Source organism: Gopherus flavomarginatus, chromosome 9 (genome assembly GCF_025201925.1).
Source record: "Gopherus flavomarginatus isolate rGopFla2 chromosome 9, rGopFla2.mat.asm, whole genome shotgun sequence".
Taxonomy (NCBI): Eukaryota; Metazoa; Chordata; order Testudines; family Testudinidae; genus Gopherus; species Gopherus flavomarginatus.
Genome location: NC_066625.1, coordinates 84,412,011 through 84,434,582, shown reverse-complemented (window position 1 = coordinate 84,434,582; position 22,572 = coordinate 84,412,011). Strand labels below are relative to the sequence as shown.

General features: G+C 45.2%; 1 protein-coding gene across 1 annotated transcript in view; it reads left to right on the top strand.

Annotated features, from left to right (window-relative positions):
- The window catches only part of ADAMTS17 (ADAM metallopeptidase with thrombospondin type 1 motif 17), a 278,450-nt gene that overhangs the window by 186,247 nt on the left and 69,631 nt on the right, over positions 1-22,572 (top strand). The window contains exons 17-18 of the mRNA XM_050967133.1: positions 7,537-7,617; positions 17,799-17,956. Coding sequence (XP_050823090.1) covers positions 7,537-7,617; positions 17,799-17,956 — 239 coding nt within the window. The remainder of the gene's footprint in view (positions 1-7,536; positions 7,618-17,798; positions 17,957-22,572) is intronic.

Sequence of the window (22,572 nt, the reverse complement as noted above, 5' to 3'; positions counted from 1 at the left end):
CTGTGTGGGGTGTCATTGGGTAGCTGGTGTTGGTTTTCTGTCCTCCTCCTCCTGGTTGGATTGGGTGGGGAGACTGCATCGTATAAAAAGCCATGGATACCGTTTAAAGCCTTCTACATTCAGCATGACTAGCCTGAACTGGAGAGACAGTATGTGGGTCCTTGGCCTTTTAAAGGAGCTGCCTAGCCACCAGAATACCATGTTTGTCAGCCCATTATCAAGTTCTGCCCCTGTTTCTTCTTTCCCAGCCCATCTCTGTAGTGCCAGAGTTTTTAGAGGTTCTGCACACTGGATACCTGTCTCAATCCTATACCTGTTAGTCCTTCTGTTTTCTGGGAACTAAATCTCCCCCCCCCCCGCCCCAAACTCTGGCCTTCTGACATCATCCTCAAATAGTGTTCAGAATCATGTTCTGCACTTACACCAGATCCTCAGTAATGTAAACTGGAAGGCAATGGAGCTATGATGATTTACACCAGCTAACGGTCTGGCCCTTCCCTTCCTCCTTGTAAGATTCCCATCCAGACTCCAATGCCATACAGATAACGCTAAGAGACCAGCCACATGAGTCATTTTTTCATGTGTGCATCTATATTCTTCTTCCCTGGCCATGTGAAGATTTGAATGGATGCCCTCTGTCTTGTGACCCAAAAGAGAAGCTGCAGTTGTTTGGCTTATGTTTTAAGTCAGTACCCCAGATGGCAGGAAATAATTAAATGAACTAGGCAAATTGCTATAACAATAACTTTTCTTCATGAGCAGTTTCTGTTTTTAATATGGTGAAGAAATCAAACACTTGATGCCAAATTTTAACCTGGACAGTAGTGCATTTAAAATTAAAAAGAAAATTGAGAGATCGTGCTTTCAGCCTGGGAATGTTCTTCTCTCAGCACATTGAAGAAAATCCTGTTAATAGGATAAATGGGCAGGTGATGAGAGGCAGACAGAAACACAAGACAGTGGGTGACTTACCAGCCGGCTGTCCTTTATAGGAATCATTACCACCAAATTGATATTCAGGAGCAATATCAGGAGGCTTTGAAATCTGTCCATGGCTTCACGATGAAATGATTTTCCTCCAGGATAGCTACCCCATGGCTGGAAGTAAACAGTGGTGGGTAGGTCCTGTGTGGGTAGGTAACTGCAATTGGTAATCACCAGGATTCTCATGCACGCAAGAAGATAACTAGTCAATTGTCTCTTATTTTCTGATCAGCAACAAGAATTACATTCTGTACAAAATCTAGCTAGAGGGACGGTGGATTCCAGAGAGGATCAGTAATGAGAGTGCAGAGGTTGTCACCTGTAGGCCGACAGTTGGAATTCAGCCCCGACCGATGGTGAGGGCAAGTCATGAGCATCTTCTGACTGCTCAAAAAACGAGCTCTTAAGTCTGAGTGCTATGTCTCATGGATACGTTTCCACAACACCCCCACAGTAAGTACTGATTGGCACTCTTGGCAATGGGAGCAAGGACTGAAAGAGCCATGGAGACTGCCCTTGCCACCCCAGGACAGTGGGGATGTCTGTGCTGTACATGTTCAGCAGATAAATAGAGGAGTCCAGTCTTTACAGCTCTCAATTTGGGACCTTGCAGCAGGACATCATCTAAAAGTTGGGATAGTGCAGGGGTGTGGGATTTGTTCTACCCATATTGTGATACACCCCCGGTAGGAAGATACAGAGCTACATTGCATAGAGATCAGCCCTTGCAGCCATGGGGTAACATCTCCTCTACCTGAGAATTCATCCACCAGTAACATCCAAATCAGTTTTGTAGTGATTCAGTTCCATGTTGAAATTTATGCTAACCTCTCTCTCCTCTCTGGGACTAATAACCTTGCCTAACAGTGGATTCTCCTGTTTGAGCCTGCTTTCCTCTTGCAAATCTCTCCAGTGTTTAAGTGAAGATACAGTAGCCACCATACATGTATTAATCTGGTTGATGACAAAGCCACCTCTTTGTTCTGGTGTCTCTCCTAATACAAGTTCACCATATAACTTGTATCTAGGACTCACTTCAGTCACGGCATTGTGTTCCTGGGACAGTGATGTAACACAGATTATCCAGAAAGATTGTTGCATGCCAAAATAGCTGTTCCCAAGGTGGAGTACAGTACATACAGCTCTAGAAATGACCAAATAATGAAATTCTCCAGTTATGCTTTCCAACCTTTATCTTAAAAATCTGACTTTTGGATGAAGTAACTAGAACCACTCCCTGATTGTTGCCAGATCTCATCAGTCTTTACGCAGCTCCTCACCTAAACAGAATTTGAACTCAACCTTGCAGACCTCAGCATTGCAAACAGTTACCCCCAAGTTACCTAACAGATCTTTGACAGGTTTTTGACTCTGGACCAACAGTGAGCTTTCTGTTGTGCTTAATATTTAATTCTTGATAATCTTTCTGGGAATCTGCGTTTACAATTTGTGATAGAAAACATGCCTCGAAAACTATGGGGCTGTTTTTAAGGGGCAACGTTCTCCAATATTGGAATTATAATCCCTTGAGCAACAGCATGTCACTAGCTCTAAAGCCCAGCTGGGAGCAATCTGAGTTTATATTTGTGGTGAGTTTGCATGTATGGTGTATTTAGTGCACTTGCAGTAGGATTTTGACCACTGATTTACACAGCTAAGAGCTACGGACGCTTTCTATGGGACATGCCCAAGGAACCTACTCTGTCCCCTGAAGGAACATTTCAAAACTACGAAAGCATAGACTACGTGGTTCCCTAAAGAAAACAAAATGTTAATAGTTGGTTCTGTGTCACCCAATCTCAGAGAGCCAGTACAGTAAGGTGGTTTTTGTTTGTTTATTTGTTTTTTTATTCAGGAGCTGTGAATAGAACACCTGGTGCCATCAGTCAGGATTAGAAATTACATGAGGAGAAAAATCTGGTATCAGACCAAACTAAATAGTCTCCAGAACTATCTGTTAATAGCTTAAACTCAGCTATTTCCCATTTCAGAAGTAATGTACAAGACAGGGTTTCCACACGGTATTTTCTCGCACCACAGTGGTGACATGAGAGCATATTTGTGGCACTAGTAGAACCTCAAGAGTAATGCCATGCCTCTCGCACTGCAAAAACAGCGGGACATGGGCCAGGATACCACTGCCTCAGGGGTCTGCTGTGAAGCCCAGTGAAATCAATGAGAGCCTTTCCATTAACTTCAGTAGTTTTTTGGATCTGGTCATGGCAGAAGGTAGTTCTGAGCCTTTGGTTTAAAAAATAATAATCATCCTCCACAGTAAATACATCAACAAATACGTGATACTTGGGCATGTTCCAAAGTGGCTTCCTAACATGGTGGCCAGGTGTGTTTCCAGGGTCCATTTACAGTGACATACTGTCGTTAATCACTCTGCTGTATGTTCATGTCTGATAGTAATAGTTGGTTGGGTTTGAATGCAGATGCATGGGGTGCAACAAGGGATGTTTGGCATTTTAGAATGTGCTGCTCTTAATGTAATTTATCTCAACCAACAAAAAACCAACTCCCAGCAGGTTCCAGGCTAATGTCCGACATCTGTTTTCTTTGATTTTTGTAGATTTCACAATTGCCATAAAAGCCAAACCCTGAAGTAGTGAGTATTATTGATGGAGCATGCTTTGTAAATAGCAGAATGGGGAATTCATCAGCTTGACATGAGGGAAGGTTCTTTGTTCAGAATCCTGTTTTCCGTTTATTTTGATTCTCCCTGCAAAGGATGACTGACTGACTTTGAGAAGTAACCTGAGCAGGGGAGAAGAAAACAAGAGAGATGATGCTCCTGGGTGGGGGCAAAAGGAAAAGGACCCGAGCTGAGGGGAGCAAGGAGAGGTGGTAAAATGGCAATACAAATTAGTGTAATGTACCAGAACAACAGGGGCTAGCTTAAAAAGATGAGAGGCTAAGGAGAGAGTTGGTTGTCATTGGCCAAATCATCTCCGAACCGAACATCAACACCCCAGTGAGAACGTTTTGTACAGGTGATCTAAAAGGGGTTGGGAGTGGGAAGGAATCCGTGTGTCCCATTAATCTGGTGGCTATGCAGCTGCTTCATTGACACTACTGTGGTTGGCTAAGCCCATGGGCTGTGAGGCCCCTGAGCGAACCTATAAGTGAAAGGCTTGCAGGCAGGGTTTAGGTGCGTGGGATCTATATAGCGATGGATTCACTAGCCACATCCAGCCACATCCCAGGGTACCATCTCCACAGTCCATGCAGCCACAGAGAGAGAGGCCCTTTGTTCTGCAGTGTGTCGCGCGCTCTCGCTTGCTCTCAGTCCAGTGCAAAGCAGAACCACAGCAGTTCAGCTGCACTTACCCTTAAAAAACCAAAGCACTGCCAAATTTTAAAAGACTAGTCCCAAACACTAATCTTACACTATCAGAAGGGTAGCCGTGTTAGTCTGGATCTGCAAAAAGCAGCAAAGAATCCTGTGGCACCTTATAGACTAACAGACGTTTTGGAGCATGAGCTTTCGTGGGTGAATACCCACTTCCTCAGATGCATGTAATGGAAATTTCCAGGGGCAGGTATATATATGCTGGCAAGCAAGCTAGAGATAACGAGATCAGTTCAATCAGGGAGGATGAGGCCCTGTTCTAGCAGTTGAGGTGTGAAAACCAAGAGAGGAGACACTGGTTCTGTAATTGGCAAGCCATTCACAGTCTTTGTTCAATCCTGAGCTGATGGTGTCAAATTGCAGATGAACTGAAGCTCAGCAGTTTCTCTTTGAAGTCTGGTCCTGAAGTTTTTTTGCTGCAGGATGGCCACCTTAAGGTCTGCTATAATGTGACCAGGGAGGTTGAAGTGCTCTCCTACAGGTTTCAACAGAGCCAGACGTGTACCCAGAAGCCTCCTACTGCAAGACAAACCCAAGAAAGAAACCAACAGGACTCCACTGGCCATCACATACAGCCCCCAGCTGAAACCCCTCCAACGCATCATCAAGGATCTACAACCCATCCTGGACAATGATCCCACACTTTCACAGGCCTTGGGTGGCAGGCCAGTCCTTGCCCACAGACAACCTGCCAACCTGAAACATATTCTCACCAGTAACTGCACACCGCACCATAATAACTCTAGCTCAGGAACCAATCCATGCAACAAACCTCGATGCCAACTCTGCCCACATATCTACACCAGCGACACCATCACAGGACCTAACCAGATCAGCCACACCATCACTGGTTCATTCACCTGCACATCCACCAATGTAATATACGCCATCATATGCCAGCAATGCCCCTCTGCTATGTACATCAGCCAAACTGGACAGTCTCTATGGAAAAGGATAAATGGACACAAATCAGACATTAGGAATGGCAATATACAAAAACCTGTAGGAGAGCATTTCAACCTCCCTGGCCACACTATAGCAGACCTTAAGGTGGCCATCCTGCAGCAAAAAAACTTCAGGACCAGACTTCAAAGAGAAACTGCTGAGCTTCAGTTCATCTGCAAATTTGACACCATCAGCTCAGGATTGAACAAAGACTGTGAATGGCTTGCCAATTACAGAACCAGTTTCTCCTCTCTTGGTTTTCACACCTCAACTGCTAGAACAGGGCCTCATCCTCCCTGATTGAACTGACCTCGTTATCTCTAGCTTGCTTGCTAGCATATATATACCTGCCCCTGGAAATTTCCATTACATGCATCTGAGGAAGTGGGTATTCACCCGCGAAAGCTCATGCTCCAAAACGTCTGTTAGTCTATAAGGTGCCACAGGATTCTTTGCTAATCTTACACTAGTGATTCTCCAGCATCGGCCTATTTTTATAGGGGCAGGTCTGGTACAGGGCCATATCACTTAGCGCATAGAACAAAAAAGGGAAGGTAAAGCATACAGAATAAACTATTAGTGTTTTAAAAGAAAAGGTGGGAAGGGGGAGGACCCAAAGGAGGAGCCAAGTTGCACACTGAAAAATAAACCATCTGGCCAATAAAAAGAATCAAATCCTAGTCACGATGGTTTCCAGGAGAGTCTCATTGCTTCATATTTGACACAGGAAGTAGTAGCTAATTTGCTTTTTGCTTATCACTTAGACCAGGGGTAAGCAACCTATGGCACACGTGCCAAAGGCGGCGCACGAGCTGATTTTCAGTGGCACTCACGCTGCCCGGGTCCTGGCCACTGGTCCAGGGGGCTCTGCATTTTAATTTAATTTTAAATGAAGCTTCTTAAACATTTTCAAAACCTTATTTACTTCACATACAACAATAGTTTAGTTATATATTATAGACTTATAGAAAGAGATCTTCTAAAAAGGTTAAAATGTATTACCGGCACCCGAAACCATAAATCAGAGTGAATAAATGAAGACTCGGCAGATCAATTCTGAAAGGTTGCCGACCCCTGACTTAAACTAAAGCTAGGGCTGAACGTCAAAGTTTGGAGCAGAACCCACACACGAATGACTCCAAAGGTCGGGAGTGCCCGTGTCTTAAGGTTTTGGTTTTTGCCCATCTCTAAATTGAACCATAACATTTTTCAGGGGTTTTTAAAAGCAATAAATAAACCACATGTAACTCACAAGTATCATTTGGAGGAGATCAATCCTGCAGTTTTTTTTAACTGTCCTGTAGAATTAAATCCTGGTTGTAGAATTCTGCAGCTTGGTTTAAAAGTTCTAAGGGAAGGAGATTGTAGTCTGTTAAATTATATAGGACTGTTTCATAGAGTATGTCTATGCTATCGATCTGTCGGGGATCGATGTATCCGTCTAGTCTAGACACGATAGATCGATCCCCAAACACGCTCCCCATCGATTCTGGAACTCCACCAGGGCACGAGGCAGAAGCAGAGTTGACGGGGGAGCAGCGGCCATCGATCCCATGCCGCAAGGACACGAAGTAAGTCAGTCTAAGATATGTCGACTTCAGCTACACTATTCTCGTAGCTGAGGTTGTGTATCTTAGATCGATTCCCCTTCCCCCAGCGTAGACCAGGCCATAGGGACTGACATGCCAGTGAAAGCAATAGATTTATACCAATTTTCATCATTGACGCCTACAATGTTTTCATTTTAGCAGTCTCCGAAATAGCTCATTCTTTTTCTTAAAAATATGAATGATAATGCAGATTATATCCCAAAGAAAGCGTTTTCATAACAGCTAACACAAATGTTTTCATTTCGAAACTGACACTTCTATTCCCATGATATGCATTGTAACTACTGGCAAGCACACCTTTGTTTTAGCACCCAGGAGGATCCTAATGTATTCCGGTAGATGCCACATGTGAACAAAATGATGCAAGGGAACAGATTTAATAGAACCAACCACAAGCCAGAAGAGTTGCAGTTAAGGAGTACACACACATTTCCCTCTCTCCTCAAGCTGTAATGATTAGTGCTTGCTATGCAAGTCACCGCATTGAAACCTGGCTGCCAAAACAGCTACTACCTTTTGAGTGTTTCCCAACCATAACAAAAACTGGAGTGGAGTTGATTTTTTGGGGGGTGATACTAAATTACAGCATGCCTCTGGCTGGCTGTGGGAGACTCTCATCCATGTGACCTTTTGTTGCCCTAGGTTATATTGAAGCAGCTGTGATCCCTGCGGGTGCTCGACGGATCCGAGTGGTGGAGGATAAACCAGCCCACAGTTTTCTGGGTAAAAAAGAAAAATGCTTTGATTTTAAACTCAGTGTATGCGTTTGCCTAAATGATCGATAGGAGTAGTTAGGCCACAGGTTCATCGTTTGCAGGAGTTGGCTGCTAACGTCGCTTTCTTACTGCGATGTCTCACCATTTCTGTGGCGGTTTGCTCAGTGTGTTAATATATCGGACAGCAGTAGGATGCTGTTCAGCCTGAAGGAATCCCAGAGCATTTTTATATGCGTAGACGAGTCCCTGACATGCACTTTGCTCTGGGGTGGAACAGGGGAGCTGTCTAATAGCGCACAACAACACAGTGCAACAGTTTAGGGGGAGGAGTAAAGAAGAATGTGGTGTTCAGATGAAACAGCCATTTACGTAGGAAGAGCATAGCGCCAGTTCAAACTAGTAGTGAGGCAGGACAGTGCAACTGACTCCCCCAACATACTTACCATACCGCCAGGGCCACTTCCTGCAGTACTAGGTTGTCATTTTGCTTTACATCCAAGACCCAGCCCTGCTTAGCCTGTAATGAGCTTACAGCCTGAGGTGGGCCGGCTGCAACCATCAATCCAGTGCTTATGTGATTTATTCTGAATTTCTGCGAGGCAGCCATAATAATGGGCCTAGTCCTCCCCTCGTTTACACTCCTGCTATCCCACTGAAGTCAGTGGCATTGCACCTGTGGATGACCAGCTCAACCCAGGGTTGTGAGTTCAATCCTTGAGGGGGCCACTTGGGGATCTGGAGCAAAAATCTGTCTGGGGATTGGTCCTGCTTTGAGCAGGGGGTTGGACTAGATACCTCCTGAGGTCCCTTCCAATCCTGATAGTCTATGATTCTATGATCTGGCCCTGAGGGAGCCCCGGACATTGTCGTTTGATCTATTGCAGGGTCAGCAAATTTATTATAAAATGATTAATCCCTACAGTTATGGCTGCGTAGTTTCCTTGTAAATTATAGCTAGCTATAGAGGTAGATACACTATCGTTACATCTACTACGGTACATATATGGCCCCATCCTCATAGTATCATCCTCCTATCACCAACTTTAATGCATTTATCCTCAGAACACCCCTGTGAGGTAAGGAAGTGTTGAATCCCCATTGCATGGATGGGGAACAGAAAGACGAAGTAGCGGAGTAGGGAATTTAATCCTGGCTAGCACCCTAATCACTGGACCATTCTTCCTCTCATCCAAACATATAGATAGTGCATGGCCAAGTAGAAACACTGTTGCAAGCAAGGTAACAAGCTTAGCTGAGCTTTTAACTGGTCTATACCGTGCCACAATTCCATGTCCCGTTAAGGCAGGAGAAGAGAACAATCAAAGCAGTCTCTGACGTTTGTTGAACCTTTGTGGTTTAAAATTCCGAGCAGGTTCACCTCTGGATTTTTGTTGCTATCGATAAGCATGTACGCCCCCTGAATCCTTTATTTTGTCTGTTTGTCCATCAGTTTATCTGGCTCCCCTCAGCACATTAACTGAGTGCTTCCATTAGGGCCAGGTCCTGCAGTCTTTCCTCACCAGAGTATTCCCATTTGGGGCAAACTGGGATTAATGGTTATGTAGTTCTCACTCCGACCGCTCGGTGTGTTGCCACCTTACTTAGATGTTGTCCCATCCACCTGTTTCATCTCTTTCACTCTTCTTCGGCTCAGGGACTGTGCCCTCTCCGATGGTGGGTGCTACCAGAACAAATAGAGAATGGCCGTAACTCCACATAGGAGAATGAGCATTTGACCCCCTCTTTTTTACAGATGGTGGAACTGAGGCATACAGAGGTGCTATGACTCTTGCCACAGCCAAAAAAGTGAGTCAGTGGCAGAGCTGCAAATAGAACCCAGGTCTCCTGACTCCCATGTGCTCCTTCATCAGAACCCTTTTTCTTAGATGCCAATTAGTTGCAGATATCAGGATACAGGATGCTGCAGAAAGCTTTCGCAAGCTGATTGTGTCTTAAGAGTTTTGCACAAATTCTGCTATTTTCCTGACTCTTGGAATGGCGCCAGAATTGGCAGGGAACACTCCCAAGAGTGCTTCTCCTTGGCTGTCACCCCATCTTCCCTGTCTATCTTCCAGAGTACGTACCACGTGATGAATAAAGCTAAAATGCAATTAAGAAAAAAAACAGCCCCTGCCATTCAACTCTGAGGTGGGCTGTGCCTTGTATTATAAAACCGGCATTTGTGGCACCATTCCTTTGTAGGAAGCGTGTGTCACTGTTGCTGTTATTTCTGCTAATGCAGCGGCCAGTTTTCTGGACGAAGATTACACCTACACATAAGATGTTTGACATATCAAACCATTGGTGGAACAATAAGAGCTAGTGTTTCCTCGAGCTTTGCAAATACTCTGCTTTTGGAAGGCCGTCTTGTTTGTTTGTTTTCCATGAGCTTCATGTGGAGTATTTATCGGAGGGGTTAGTTTTATCAGCTGGAGTTCTAGTACTGAGAAGCTTGCACTGAATATTTAGAGCTAAAGTCGGTCCTCAGTTACAATGCTGTAACCCTACTTACTTGCACAGATGTAACCTCAACAAGTGCTGCACCAACAGGTTTGACTATGACTGAGAGCAAATGTTGCCCCTGCATGCATCTACCTTATCGGAAGATAAGAAATACTGTTCAGATAACGTGAAACTGGTTCCTTCCCTGAGATATTCCCCAAAACTTGAACCAATCCAGTTTTGAGATTCATAAAGGTCTAAGAAGCTTTTCCCTGTATTTTTTTATTTTTGCACATCTCTGGCCTACCGCACCTGGGAACAGGAGTGCTGAGACACCTTGAGACAGGGATCTTCCCACAATACTTGCAGTCCAGTTTTGCAGAGAGGTTAAAATATCTGTGCTTTTAAATAAAGGGCCAAGAGTTTTTTCCCAGCTGCAGTGCATGATGATGCTCTTGCTTCACTGAAGTTTCCCAATATTTTTTCAGCTTTGTAGTTCATATTCAGTAGCCAGAAGGATCTTATTGTATCTTCCAGAGCTGTCTGTTTCCAGTGTCAGTGATCAGACAGGAAGAATTATGCAGTGCCTTGTTAATCTAAGCCCAAGAATAGCAACAGTGAGTCTCCAACAAGATATGCAAGATAATAATTGGGGAATCAAATTCCAAGCACTGTAGCTTTAATAAGGCACAAGGGCTCTGCACTCATAACAAAGGGACTAACTTTGGAAAGGTTCCTTGTGTTAGTTTCACTCTTCAAGTTTAGTCCAAGCAGGCCTTGTTTCCACTCAGGGCTGGGTGCAGCACTTTGGAACCCTGCTTAATTTGGAATCATTATTCCATTTGCTGCGAGCAGTTCCGGAATAATTTCCCTCCACCTACATTCAGCCCACGCTGGCTGGCTGGCTGGCTCAATTGGCTTTCATGCTAAAGAACCACCTTGAACAGGAAACGCCTCGGCAGCTTACGCCCTTGAGCTCGGAAGTGAGTTGGAGGAGCTGCAAGTGGAAATAAAGATCTGACTGGATGCCAGGTTTAGGATTAGGTTGATTAGTCAGTTCCTGTCTTCCAGCCTGAAAGGAAAAGAGAAGTTAAGGACTTTTTGGTTTTGTTTTAATCCTCTACTGTACAACGTTGAGCGACAAAGCTAAGCATGAGAGAAAGCAAATGCCTGCTACCTCCTGAGGGAAACCACATCCCCTTAGTAGTCTGACCTACCTACTTACAGTTAACCATTCCTGTAGACACCTTCCCTCTCCCCTAGAGATCACAATCTTAGACAGACAAGAGTTGGGATTCAGGTCAGGTGAAGAGACTTAGTTTGGTGATTGGTGAGACATTTCTGGTGCAATGGGAAGATGCTGGAGGATCTTGTGAATAACTGATTTGATATTTAGAGGCAGCATGATTCCATGGATAGTGTACTGAACTGGGAGTCAGGAGACAATGGATTAGATTCACTGCCCTTTTTCTGGACCTTTTGAGCTGCAATCTGGCCACAACTGCAAGTTGAGAATTCCCCTAAATGAAGGAAATTGTAAGATGCTGCTGGACTGGAGCCTGGGACCATGGGAGTTCTGAGCCACTGACTCATCCGCAACACCACTGGTTGCTTAGGTTGGGTTTGACCTTGAGGACCCCATGAAACTGGGTCCTGCAGGAAGTCCTGCCCAGCAGGATCTGAATGGTGGCCCCTCCCAGCTCACTGGTTGGTTGTTGCTAGTTTTTAAACCAGGAAGCCATCATGGGGAGCTGGCTGAGTAACCAAGCAGACTGCCTGCCTGCTTCCACTCCAGACCCTGCTTGCTGTAGACCCTAAACTCCAGCTTCCGAGCCTGGTTTGTTCTCGACTTTGCTATTTGCTTGCTGTCTGTAACCTGGCACCAGACCCGACTTCCTGATATCCTGACTCTTCTATTCACCTGCTACCTTCAACTTGGTGCCTGACCCCCAACTTCCTGATATCCTGACCTACCTCGACGCTGACCGCACTACTCATTTTCTGACCGCAACTTAGCAACTGACCAGTGCCCACAGCCTGGCCCTGACAGGAATTCACATTTGGTGTAAAGCTGGCAGAGCTGGCTCCATAAACCAACTACCACCACCCCCCTCGGAGCAGGGGCAGGGGCAAAGGTGAAGTTATGTTCCTGTTATTCCCAGCAGGCATATCATCCTGGGAGTACCACAGCCAACTGTCATAAATTAGAGTAATCTTTAGGCTGCTCTAATTTACACTGAGGACAGGGCTGGCTGAGGATCAGGAAGCCATAATCAGTTTCCTGATTGAGCTCGCCTGCCCCACACTGTCAAGCAGGTCTTGGTAGAGAAGAGACTCTACCCCCTCAGTTCTGTTCACAGCTCTGAGCCACTGGGTGATCCTGTACGCATCTCTTGACCTCTCTGTGACTCAGTGTTCCTGTCTGCAAAATGGAGATAAGGATACTTCCCCTCCTTTGCAAAATGTTTTGAGATCCCTGCTTGCAAAATACTCCATGCAGTAAGAACCAAGTGTTGTTGCTGTTCCTTAGTGCTTGTTCTGCTTGGATGCTGAGCAAGCAGGGATCAAAACCTGCCAACCCTAAGATTCCCTCAAGTAAGACATGGCCATTCCCCAGATGGAAGACCTCAGAGATTAAACATGGAGTGCTGGTGTTTCAGCAAGGGGCGAGCTTCCCTCTGAATCAGAATTGATTCCTAGTCTTAGGGAGTGCAGCATGCTGCCTTTCTGCTCATTAAAGCTCTCATGGACCTTTTCACAAGAGTAGGCATGCTTGTCTCAGTAGCTCAGGAAGTAGCCATATTCCAATAGAGAGAATTACATTCCACCCATGACTTTAATTGGATACGGCATTATCCCTGAGCTGGTCATGTTCATGCTGCCGAGAGCCATTGTTTATGCCAGTTTCAGTCTGCAGCAGAGTGTTGAGGCACCAGCCCTCTTTCTGGATCTCTTTCAACCTTCTCCAGCTTCTCCAGATCCATGAGGTCATAACTCTTGCCAGTTCCACCAGGGGAGTAAACTCTGTGCCCTGTCAGAACACTTTGGTAAGAATCCCCATGAAGGAGAACCTCACAGAAATTTCCTCCTACTCAGCCCCTCCTGTGTGGGGGGGTGCAATCTGACCTCTAGTTGCTTGAAGCACTCCACTTAGTAATAGCCATTATGGGATGTCAAATGTTGCCTGACTACTGAGCAGCCAGAGGCAAGGGCAGGTCTATAGGCAGTGGTCTCTTGTCATTACAAACATGACTCACGCTAGATTAATGCACCCTCCTACACCCCCAAAAAAAGCAAGTCAGCCTTGTCTTGCTGTTGAGAGGGAGGTTCATGTCCTGACCTTCTAAGTATATTAAAGAACAACATGGAGTGTACCAAAGGCATGCAGAGCTTGCTAGTTGGTGGGGCCTGATCCAAAACCCAAGCAAGCAGGTGGGAGCCTTTCCATTGATTCAAAGGGGGTTTGAGTAACACCCCTGCTCATTTAGTTAATTAGAAGCAAGGGTCATAATTTTGACAGAAAGTTCATAAACTGGGACTCAATCATTAATGGTCAAGAAAACATTATTAAAGAACAGTCTGGCCAGGAGACACAATTAACCTTGAAATTAGAAAACTATCCAGTGCATGAAAAACACCTGCAGGCCACTCCGCTCAATACCCAGTCTCTGGATGGGCAAAACAGTTTGGATGCATGGCACTTGAATCTCCACAGAGATTGTGGCCTGGAATTTTTTTCCCATAAAATCAGGCTTTGCCAGCTTGCCCCTCTATCTCTCAATACTTTTGCTTTCATCCCAAAGTCCTTGGAATAACATTCCCTCCCCAGTAATCTGAAGAATGTGGAAGTCACAAAAATTAATTTGAAAAGCTGCAGTTGTTCAACATCCCCACCGACAGAGTCGTCTTTCAGTAGCTGGAGAGTTGAAGTAGCATTTGTACATGCAGTAGCCTTTTCTGAAAGGAAATAGATGAAATTCCAAATACCTTTGCCTCTTAATAGTATTTTTAAATGACTGACTTCCTGCATGAGGGTCTGTCTTGCTTTCACAGCTGGGTTATTTTATGGAGGAGTTTTCTGCACTGGTGCTGTCCTGATGCACACAACCCTTCCGTTAATTTCAATGGGATATGAAAGGGAAACAGGTTTGGTCCCTTAGGGTATGTGTACATTGCATGCTGAGCCTGGGCTCTGACTCAGGTTTGAGCCCAAGCCCCCTCTCCATCCACACACAAATCAGTCTGACTTAGGTCAGCAGCACCCAGGCCTTAGGACCCTGCTGGGGGCTAGGGATCAGAGCCTGAGTCCCTCTGGGCACATCTACACGGAGATAAAAGACCCATGGCACAGCTGCGATTTGCCCAAGTCAACTGACTCAAGCTCACTGGGCTTGGTCTGCAGGACTGAAAATTGCTGTGTAGACGTTCGGGCTCGACCCAAACTCTGGGACCGTCCGTCATTGCAGGGTCCCAGAGCACAAGCTCCAGCCCAAACCCAAACCTCTACTCAGCAATTTTTCAGCCCCAGAATTCTTACCCCAATGAGCCTGAGGGCTGAACCAGGCCAGCCTTGGGTCTTTGATCCCTGTGTAGACATACTTTCTAAGACTCGGGTCCAGGCCCTGTCATTCTGCGGTATGAACACAGGTCAAGCTGCAGACCCAAGTCAGAAGGTCTGCATGGTGCAGTATGGATGCGTTAGCACGGCTCTGAGACCCAGGTCCCAGGTCTACCATGCAACATGGATGCTCAAGCTCGGGCTTGGAAACATCGACTCCACAAAGCTGGGTCCCTCAGACCCAGACTTAGTGTGCGGCATAAGCCTCAGAACTGTGGGCTATTTGTTGACTGATGGAGGCCCTGTAGATTTGTGGTTAACTCATACAACGGCCTGATGCTAATCCCATCAGTGTCAAGGGAAGGACTTTGATGGGTTTTAGATCAGGCCCCAAATTAATAAACTGAGTCCCTGTATCCAGCCCTGGTGTATTGTGCCCAGACATGAGAGTATATACATCAGTCTGGGCACAGTACTGGAGGTCAGTGAGAGATTTCACCTAGTAAACCTACAGGGCTTTAGGCTGTGGCTGAACCAGCACTTTTCTGTCCATCCAAAAGGAGGCTTGTGTTCAAAAGGCATATAGGCACATCCAAGCAGGTGGAAATTTAGCCCTGACAGGACTGTGAGAGAGCTAGCCCTGCACAGCATTCGCACATGCGCACCTCACAAAGATTTTGAAAAGGGTTTTTGGTGTACCAGGCTCTTTTATCACCTGCTCTGTCTGCACCTTTACAGCTTGACCTGCTTCCATCAAGATCAAGAGTTGCCAAGGCATCACTTGCCTTAGCTCCCTACGTTGCAGGCCTCAGAGCAGACAGGACATCCGGCTAGATGCTGAACATAAGCTTGATGTAGATGGAATGGAGGAAATGGCTGGAAGCTACTTTTCTGTTTCCCTGATGCTGGGTCTGCCAGGACCAAAATGGCCCCTGAAATAATTTAGAGCAGCCTATGGGCAACTCTAAATTGTGCTAGCTGGAATGTTCCCATAGGGGTCACACACCTGGCTGAAGATTGGGTAGAACACACTCCACTCCATCTCCTCCTTCCCCTGAAATCCCTTGACCCCTCCTTTCTGATTCAGCCCTAAGAGTTCGGTTAAAGAATCCATCCAACATCTTCATTATGGAAGCCCACATAAACTAAAAAAATATATATTCTTCGACGCTTGCAAATCTTCAAACATGTTTCTGGAGCTCATAACCAACACAGAGATTTTGTTTCCTTTTTGCCCAAGAAAGGTTTAGGAAATTATTCAGGAAAACTTAAAACATACTAGGCAAAAATTGTGTTGCTGCACTTAGAAGGAAAAGTGAGAGTTAATGAACGATGAGTGTTCTGAAATGGTTGGAGTTCTGAATACATTTCATTATTTACTGATTTCAGCAAGAATTTCTTGGACCCAGCTGCTAAACTGTCAGACTTCAATCAGGTGCAAGATGAGCAGCCTAGATAATAATGTACAAGTCTTGTCTCATAAACCAGGAGTCTGTTTAAAGCCAGCAGTGTTTTGATTCTTTTTCACTCTACAGCTGCCAATTTTAATAGCTTTGGAAGTGTAACACAGCAAGTCTGCAAGCTTCAAGGAGAGAAAGGAAAGCATGAGATTAGCTTATGGCTGGTTTGCAAGTCTCAGACAATCAAAGGGGATCAAATAGGTATTCTGTTCTATCAAGTTCTTACATTGTGCTTGCTGCTTTGGTATCTGGGTGTCTAGATCTATCTAATCTACTAACATCAATACTCTTTCAAAGGTTATGAAATGAGTGCTTAGACTTGAGTGTAGTCTTTATAATAATGTAGTTGCTTTAAGTGGAGGAAACATTAATTTCCAAAATCCCAAATGACAGAAGATTGCTTTCTAGAACAGTTTCATTACTAATGCTATTTTAAAGTTTACATATATATTTTAAATGTAAAGCACATTACAGTTTGTTTATATACACATACATATATAAATCAATGTAATGATGCTGTCCATCTAAAATGTAACTTGTATTACTAATACCATATTAGATTATTATTGAAATAATTATATGCATCTGATTGACTGTTCACTAATTATCCTCTCTGTTTACTGTTTGCACTTCACAGCTTGGACAAGAAAAATGGGCTAGTAAGTTCCATTCTTTTCCTAGTCAGAATCTAGTCACTTTAGCATTCTGGCTCTTGTGCACTAGTACAATGCTCCAAGGTTACATTTAAACCCAAATGAAAGCTCGTTTCATTGAAAGTTAATAGAAAAATTCCTAGTAATCCTAGTTGCTTTTACAAAAGAGACATTTTGGAGATAAACTTATGTGAGGATATGCGTTTAATGTGTATGTTCTCATCAGATAGCAAATACCATGTACAAGCATTGCTCATGTTGGTGAGAACTCATTCAATCACAGTGGTTCTCTAACTTTTGTCCTGGTGTCTTTTGTGTCCCTTTCACACAGCAAGCCTCTGAATGTGACCCCCACTTTATAAATGAAAAACACTTTTTTTTATATATTTAACACCGTTATAAATGCTGGAGGCAAAGCGGGGTTTCAGTTGGACGCTGACAGCTTGCAACCCCCTGAGAGGTCCTGATCCCTAGTTTGAGATCCCCTGTTCTATCACTACTGATTGCAGTGGGATGACTGGATGCAGGAGTCCCCCAGTGTAAGTTAGAGTTAGGCCATCTAGCCTGGTACAGTTAGTATCTTTACAAGGACACCGTGTAATCATTCTTCCTTCTGTTTCATTTATAAACGGGTACTGCGCAGCACTGCTCTTTCCCCCCCTCCCCCCCGCCCTTAATCTCCTGGCAGTGGAGTAACATAGAAAATGTCTCGATATTCAGAATCCAGAGGACTTTGATTCTTTAGAAATTAGATCCAAACAATTAAGGTAGCAAAACTTCAGCATTTCCAGTTTATATGACATTAATGTTAGATAATAGCAATATTAATGTTAGATAATAGCAATTTTAATGTAATTAGAGATGCCTTCCTACGCTGAAATGCAGAATGTGCACAGTTTAGCTACTTTGTAACTCCTCAGCTAAAACTAAATACTTTATTTTTCCTTTGAACTCCCATCTGGTACAAGGCTACTGCATCTTGCAGTTGAAGTGGGCTGATGCTGAATCACTGTGGGTCTATCTTTTAATTATGTAATTGCTTTCATTTCCTTCCATTGTATTTGATTCTTTCCAGCTTTAAAAGATTCCAGTAAGAGGTCCATTAACAGCGACTGGAAAATTGAGCTTCCTGGTGAGTTTCAGATCGCAGGCACTACTGTCCGGTACGTGCGAAGGGGTCTATGGGAGAAAATGTCTGCCAAAGGACCAACTAAAATACCACTGCACTTGATGGTAACTTTATATCCTTTGTTTATGTTTCTTAAGTGATGCAACATAAAGGGTTTATATCCAAGCTCAAAGTTCAACTTAAACTATGTGCTTCCTCCCCAGGGTTTTAAGGAAAATCTATTGCTTCTCCCCCTGATTTCTTTTGCAGGGTTACAGGGGCAACAGTTACATCTCACTTAAGGTCTATTTTGTGTCAGCTTGCAATCTCCATAGAAGCTTCACACTGGGATGTACATTACATAATGAGACATAAAGACACTGTTACAGACCCAGTTTTCCAAGGGCCTCTGTGTTTTGTGCACAGAACCATTTGCACTTGTAAAAGGACATTGGCTCAACTTCCGAGTTGACTGACGCCAGTGTATGTTTCTCTGTTTAAGTGACCTTTTGCTCACACGGGTAATAAAAGATGCACATTTTATGTATGTACAAAACACATGACCTGTGCAAATTGGGCACTGTGTATTGATTTACACACACAAATCATCTTGAATTATATATTGAACGGATTGAGACCTGCTACATTTTTTTGCTGTGGTTCAACATAGTCTTTCTGTTTGCACAGGATGTTATTTTATAAACACTGAAGCAGTGTGAGTCAAGAGACCTCTTGGGTCAGGAGATTACGAAGCTTTTCCCAGTTCTGTCACTAGCTCAGTGTGTAGCTTTGGGCAAGTCATGTAATCTCTCTCTGACTTAGTTTCTCCATCTGTAAAATGGGGATAATAATACCCCTGCCTCCCATGGATGTTAATACGTAAATGTTTGCAAAGGGATAGAAGACACTATAAAAGCACAGCGTACTGTGAAGTATGCGCTGCTTCCTCTAACTTCTATTTTCTGTCCATTTTAATTTTTCTAGGCACTGTTTCCTTTCTCTGTGACTTTCTTGCCAGGATCTGCCTGCTCCAGCCCTTCTTTTAGACGCTGCTAAAAATCAAACAGTTCTGCTTTTCCTCACCTAAATTTGTCAGGCCCCTTTTTAATCTGCTTTGCGCTGCTCTCATTTTCATTTTCATTGTACTGTTTGAAAAGCTCAGAGCTACCATGAACTTTTCACAAAAAGGTATAAGAATATTAACCCTTCCCTCTTCACCTTGCTTTTCACATGCAGCTCTCAAAATGCTTTTGCAAAAGAAGGGAAGTGTCGTTATTCCTGTTTTAGGGAAGAGGTGTGGAGTGACTTGCACGGGTCACACAGCAGGCCGGTGGCAAAGCTGAACTGAGATTATTCCTCAGTATTCAAAAGGGCACATTTGGGGATTCCTGCAATTTCCTCATATATTCATGAAACTCGTGGTTTGTGCATATAAAGCTAAACCTGTACAAAAGACTTGGGCTTATATTTTCTATTAGCACTTTTTAAAAGTCAAATTTCCATGGTGACTTCTTCAACATTAAGAATGTCAGCTTCACAGTTTGGCTTAGATCCAGGCTTTCCACCCTGAAACCAAACCTCTTACAAAGTAGCCTGTATATTACTGAAGAACTGTCTGTCCTCGGGGCACCATATAAAATATAAATTTGCGTGAGCTCAGGTTTGTAAAAATGTTGTGTAAGATTCCTGTGCCTTTTGTGGCTAGATCTGACTATTCCAAGGTTTTCCTTGGTTGAGGCTCACAGCAGTAGATTCTGGTGCTGTCATTTTGAAAACTTGAGCATTGCTGTTTATCTTTTTAAATGGAAACAAAAAAAAAACAGCCACCTCCCCGCAAATATCCAATAAAATAACAACAAAAAGGATTGTATTACTAGGAAGCTTCTCCATAAGCTCTATTCATTATACAGTAGAACCTCAGAGTTACAAACCCCTCGGGGATGGAGGTTGTTCGTAACTCTGAAATGCTGGTAACTCTGAACAAAACATTATGCTGGTTCTTTCAAAAGTTTACACAGAACATTGACTTCATACAGCTTTGAAACTTTACTATGCAGAAGAAAAATGCTGCTTTTAACCATCTTAATTTAAATGAAACTAGCACAGAAACAGTTTCCTTACCTTGTCAAATCTTTTTTTAAAAACTCCCTTTTTTTTTAAGTAGTTTACGTTTAAACACAGTACTGTATTGTATTTGCTTTTTTTGTTGCTGTTGGCTCTGCTGCTGCCTGACTGTGTACTACTACTTCAACTGCTTGCTCATGTCCATTCCAAGTAGATGTGTGTGCGCCATGTGCACGGTCGTTAGAAGGTTTTTCCCATAGCGGTATTTGTCAGGTCAGCTGTGGAGCTCCCTGGAGTCAAACTTTCGTGGTGATGTATATAGGCCCCTGCCGACCTGCCGCCTCTTCAGTTCCTTCTTACCGCCAGTGATGATCCTTAGAGCAGCTCTCTTCTCTTGCTACAGCAAGCCAACAACTGTCTCTTGTTGTATATATAAATAGTTAAAAACTTAGTATTAGTTAGTTTTGAGTAGTTCATAGTTAAGATACGTTTTAGTTGGGGACCCTCCCCCTCCATGTTTTCCCTCCCGGGGATCGGGGCATGCCTTGGTCTCAGGAGTTCAAACTGTGTGGGTCCTGTCTGAAGCCAATGCCAAAGGGAAACCCACACAACTCCTGCTTGAAGTGTTTCAGGGAAGCCCTTCAGTCTGAAATGTATAAAATCTGCAGAGGCTTCCACCCAAGGGCTAAGAAGGAGAGGGAGTTTAAGCCCAGCCCTTTGGTGTGGAACGCACCGGTCTCAGTAAGAGAGGCTGCAGTGCCAAGAAAGGACTTGGGCTCCAGGGACCCTCAGCACCACCATTCCCGACCTCTTCCAGTGCGAGTGCCCAGCATCGCTCCCTTTCTCCGGTGCCACACAAGAAGGAGACGATAGAGGTCACTCTCTCACTAGAGCAGTGGTGTGAGAAGGCGCTAGTGGGGTGCATCCCATGCCGGAACACCCTACTCCGGCTCCGACTCAGCCGGCACCGTCAACTCCGGCCTCGCAGGGATGTCCACTGAATCTGGTTCTCATGGAATTCCTGGTGCCAGAATGTTGGTTGGAGGAGTTAGACCTTCCCTCCATGCCGAACACCTTTGAGGTGGCTAGTGACCTTTTAGTGATGATGGCGCAGTCCCCCACACGGGCACCAGCGCCGGCACCACAAAGAGGCACCATGCCTTCTATTGGCAAGCCGGCGATGATGCGGCACCGCTCACTCTCCCCTCGGCACCACTTCCCAGCACCATCTCGCTCCACACTGCCTTGGTCGCCGAGGTCAGAGTCCTCGTCGGACGCAGAGGCAGAGTCATACACCTCTCGGCGAAGCCAGCACCGCTCTCAGCACCATTCTTGGCACCGCTTCAGACAAGAGGGGAAGGGCAGACATTGCCTATGATGCCGTAGCCACCCAGTGACAGGCGCCGGCTCAGTGGCCCTTCTGGACCCAGTAGGCCTATCACCAAGCCCAAGGGTCGGGGTCCAGATCCTTGTCAGTGGTATCAGAGGCATGGGCCCCTCCATCATCATCTGTAGCCCGGGAGCCTTCGCGAGGCCAAGAGATGGGCACGCAGGCCAGCAATGAGACAGCAGCAGGACACAGCACCGGGGCTGGCACTGAGACTGGCACGGGCCTGGAAGCTGGCACCACTCCCAGCACCACGCAAGACGTGTCGGCACAGGGGGATCTCCACAAGCTGAAGAGTCAGGAAGACCCGGTGCTCCCACAGGCATCTTCTTCATCCTCCGCAATGAGACAGAGGTGGGCATATCCACCACGCTGCCGCCATGGACAACAGAGCCCACCAGGAGTTGCTCAGAAGGGTGGCTCAGAATTTGGGCATGCAGGCAGAGATGTCAGAGGAGACTGACCCTACCGTCAACACTCTGGTGCCTGAAGGTCCCTTGAGGGTGGCTTTGCCCCTCATTAAGACCATACAGAACACTACTAAAGCGTTGTGGCAAATGCCCACCTCTCTTCCTCGCCACAGCCAAAGGGATGGAGAGGAAGTATTTTGTGCCTTCAAAAGGGTATGAGTGCCTTTTCACACACCCTCAGCCTGGAACTCTGTGGTGGCGGCTGCCAACCGAAAGGAAAGGCAAGGACAACCGGGACTGACTCCTAAGTCCGAGGAGGCAAAGAAGCTGGATCTCTTCGGTAGGAAGGTTTATTCTACCGTGGTGGCTCTAGCTTCACATTGCCAACCACCAAGCAGTCCTTAGCCGCTACAGTTTTAACTCTTGCAACTCGTTGTCCAAATTCAGGGAGCTACCATCGGAGTTTGCTGCTGTCCTCGAGGAAGGCAAGGTTGTTGCAACGCCTCCTTACAGGCCTTCTTAGATTCGGCAGTCTCAGCAACCCGTACTATTTCAACAGCTGTAGTCAACAGCTCCTTCTCATGACTTCAGGTGTCGGGACTTCTGCACAAAATCCAGCAGACAATTCAAGACTTGCCTTTTGACTGCTTAGGGCTTTTCTAAGAGCAAACAGACTCTAAGCTCCACAGCCTTAAAGACTCACGGGCAACACTGAAGTCCCTGGGGCTTCATGCACCAGCCCCCTAGAGGAAACATTTTAAGCCGCAGCCTACCCCTCGCTTCTACCCTGCTCCCCCTAGACAGGATTGTGCATCACTATTCACAGACAATACAAAAGTGATGTTCTATATAAACAGATAGGGTGGTGCTTGCTCCTCTC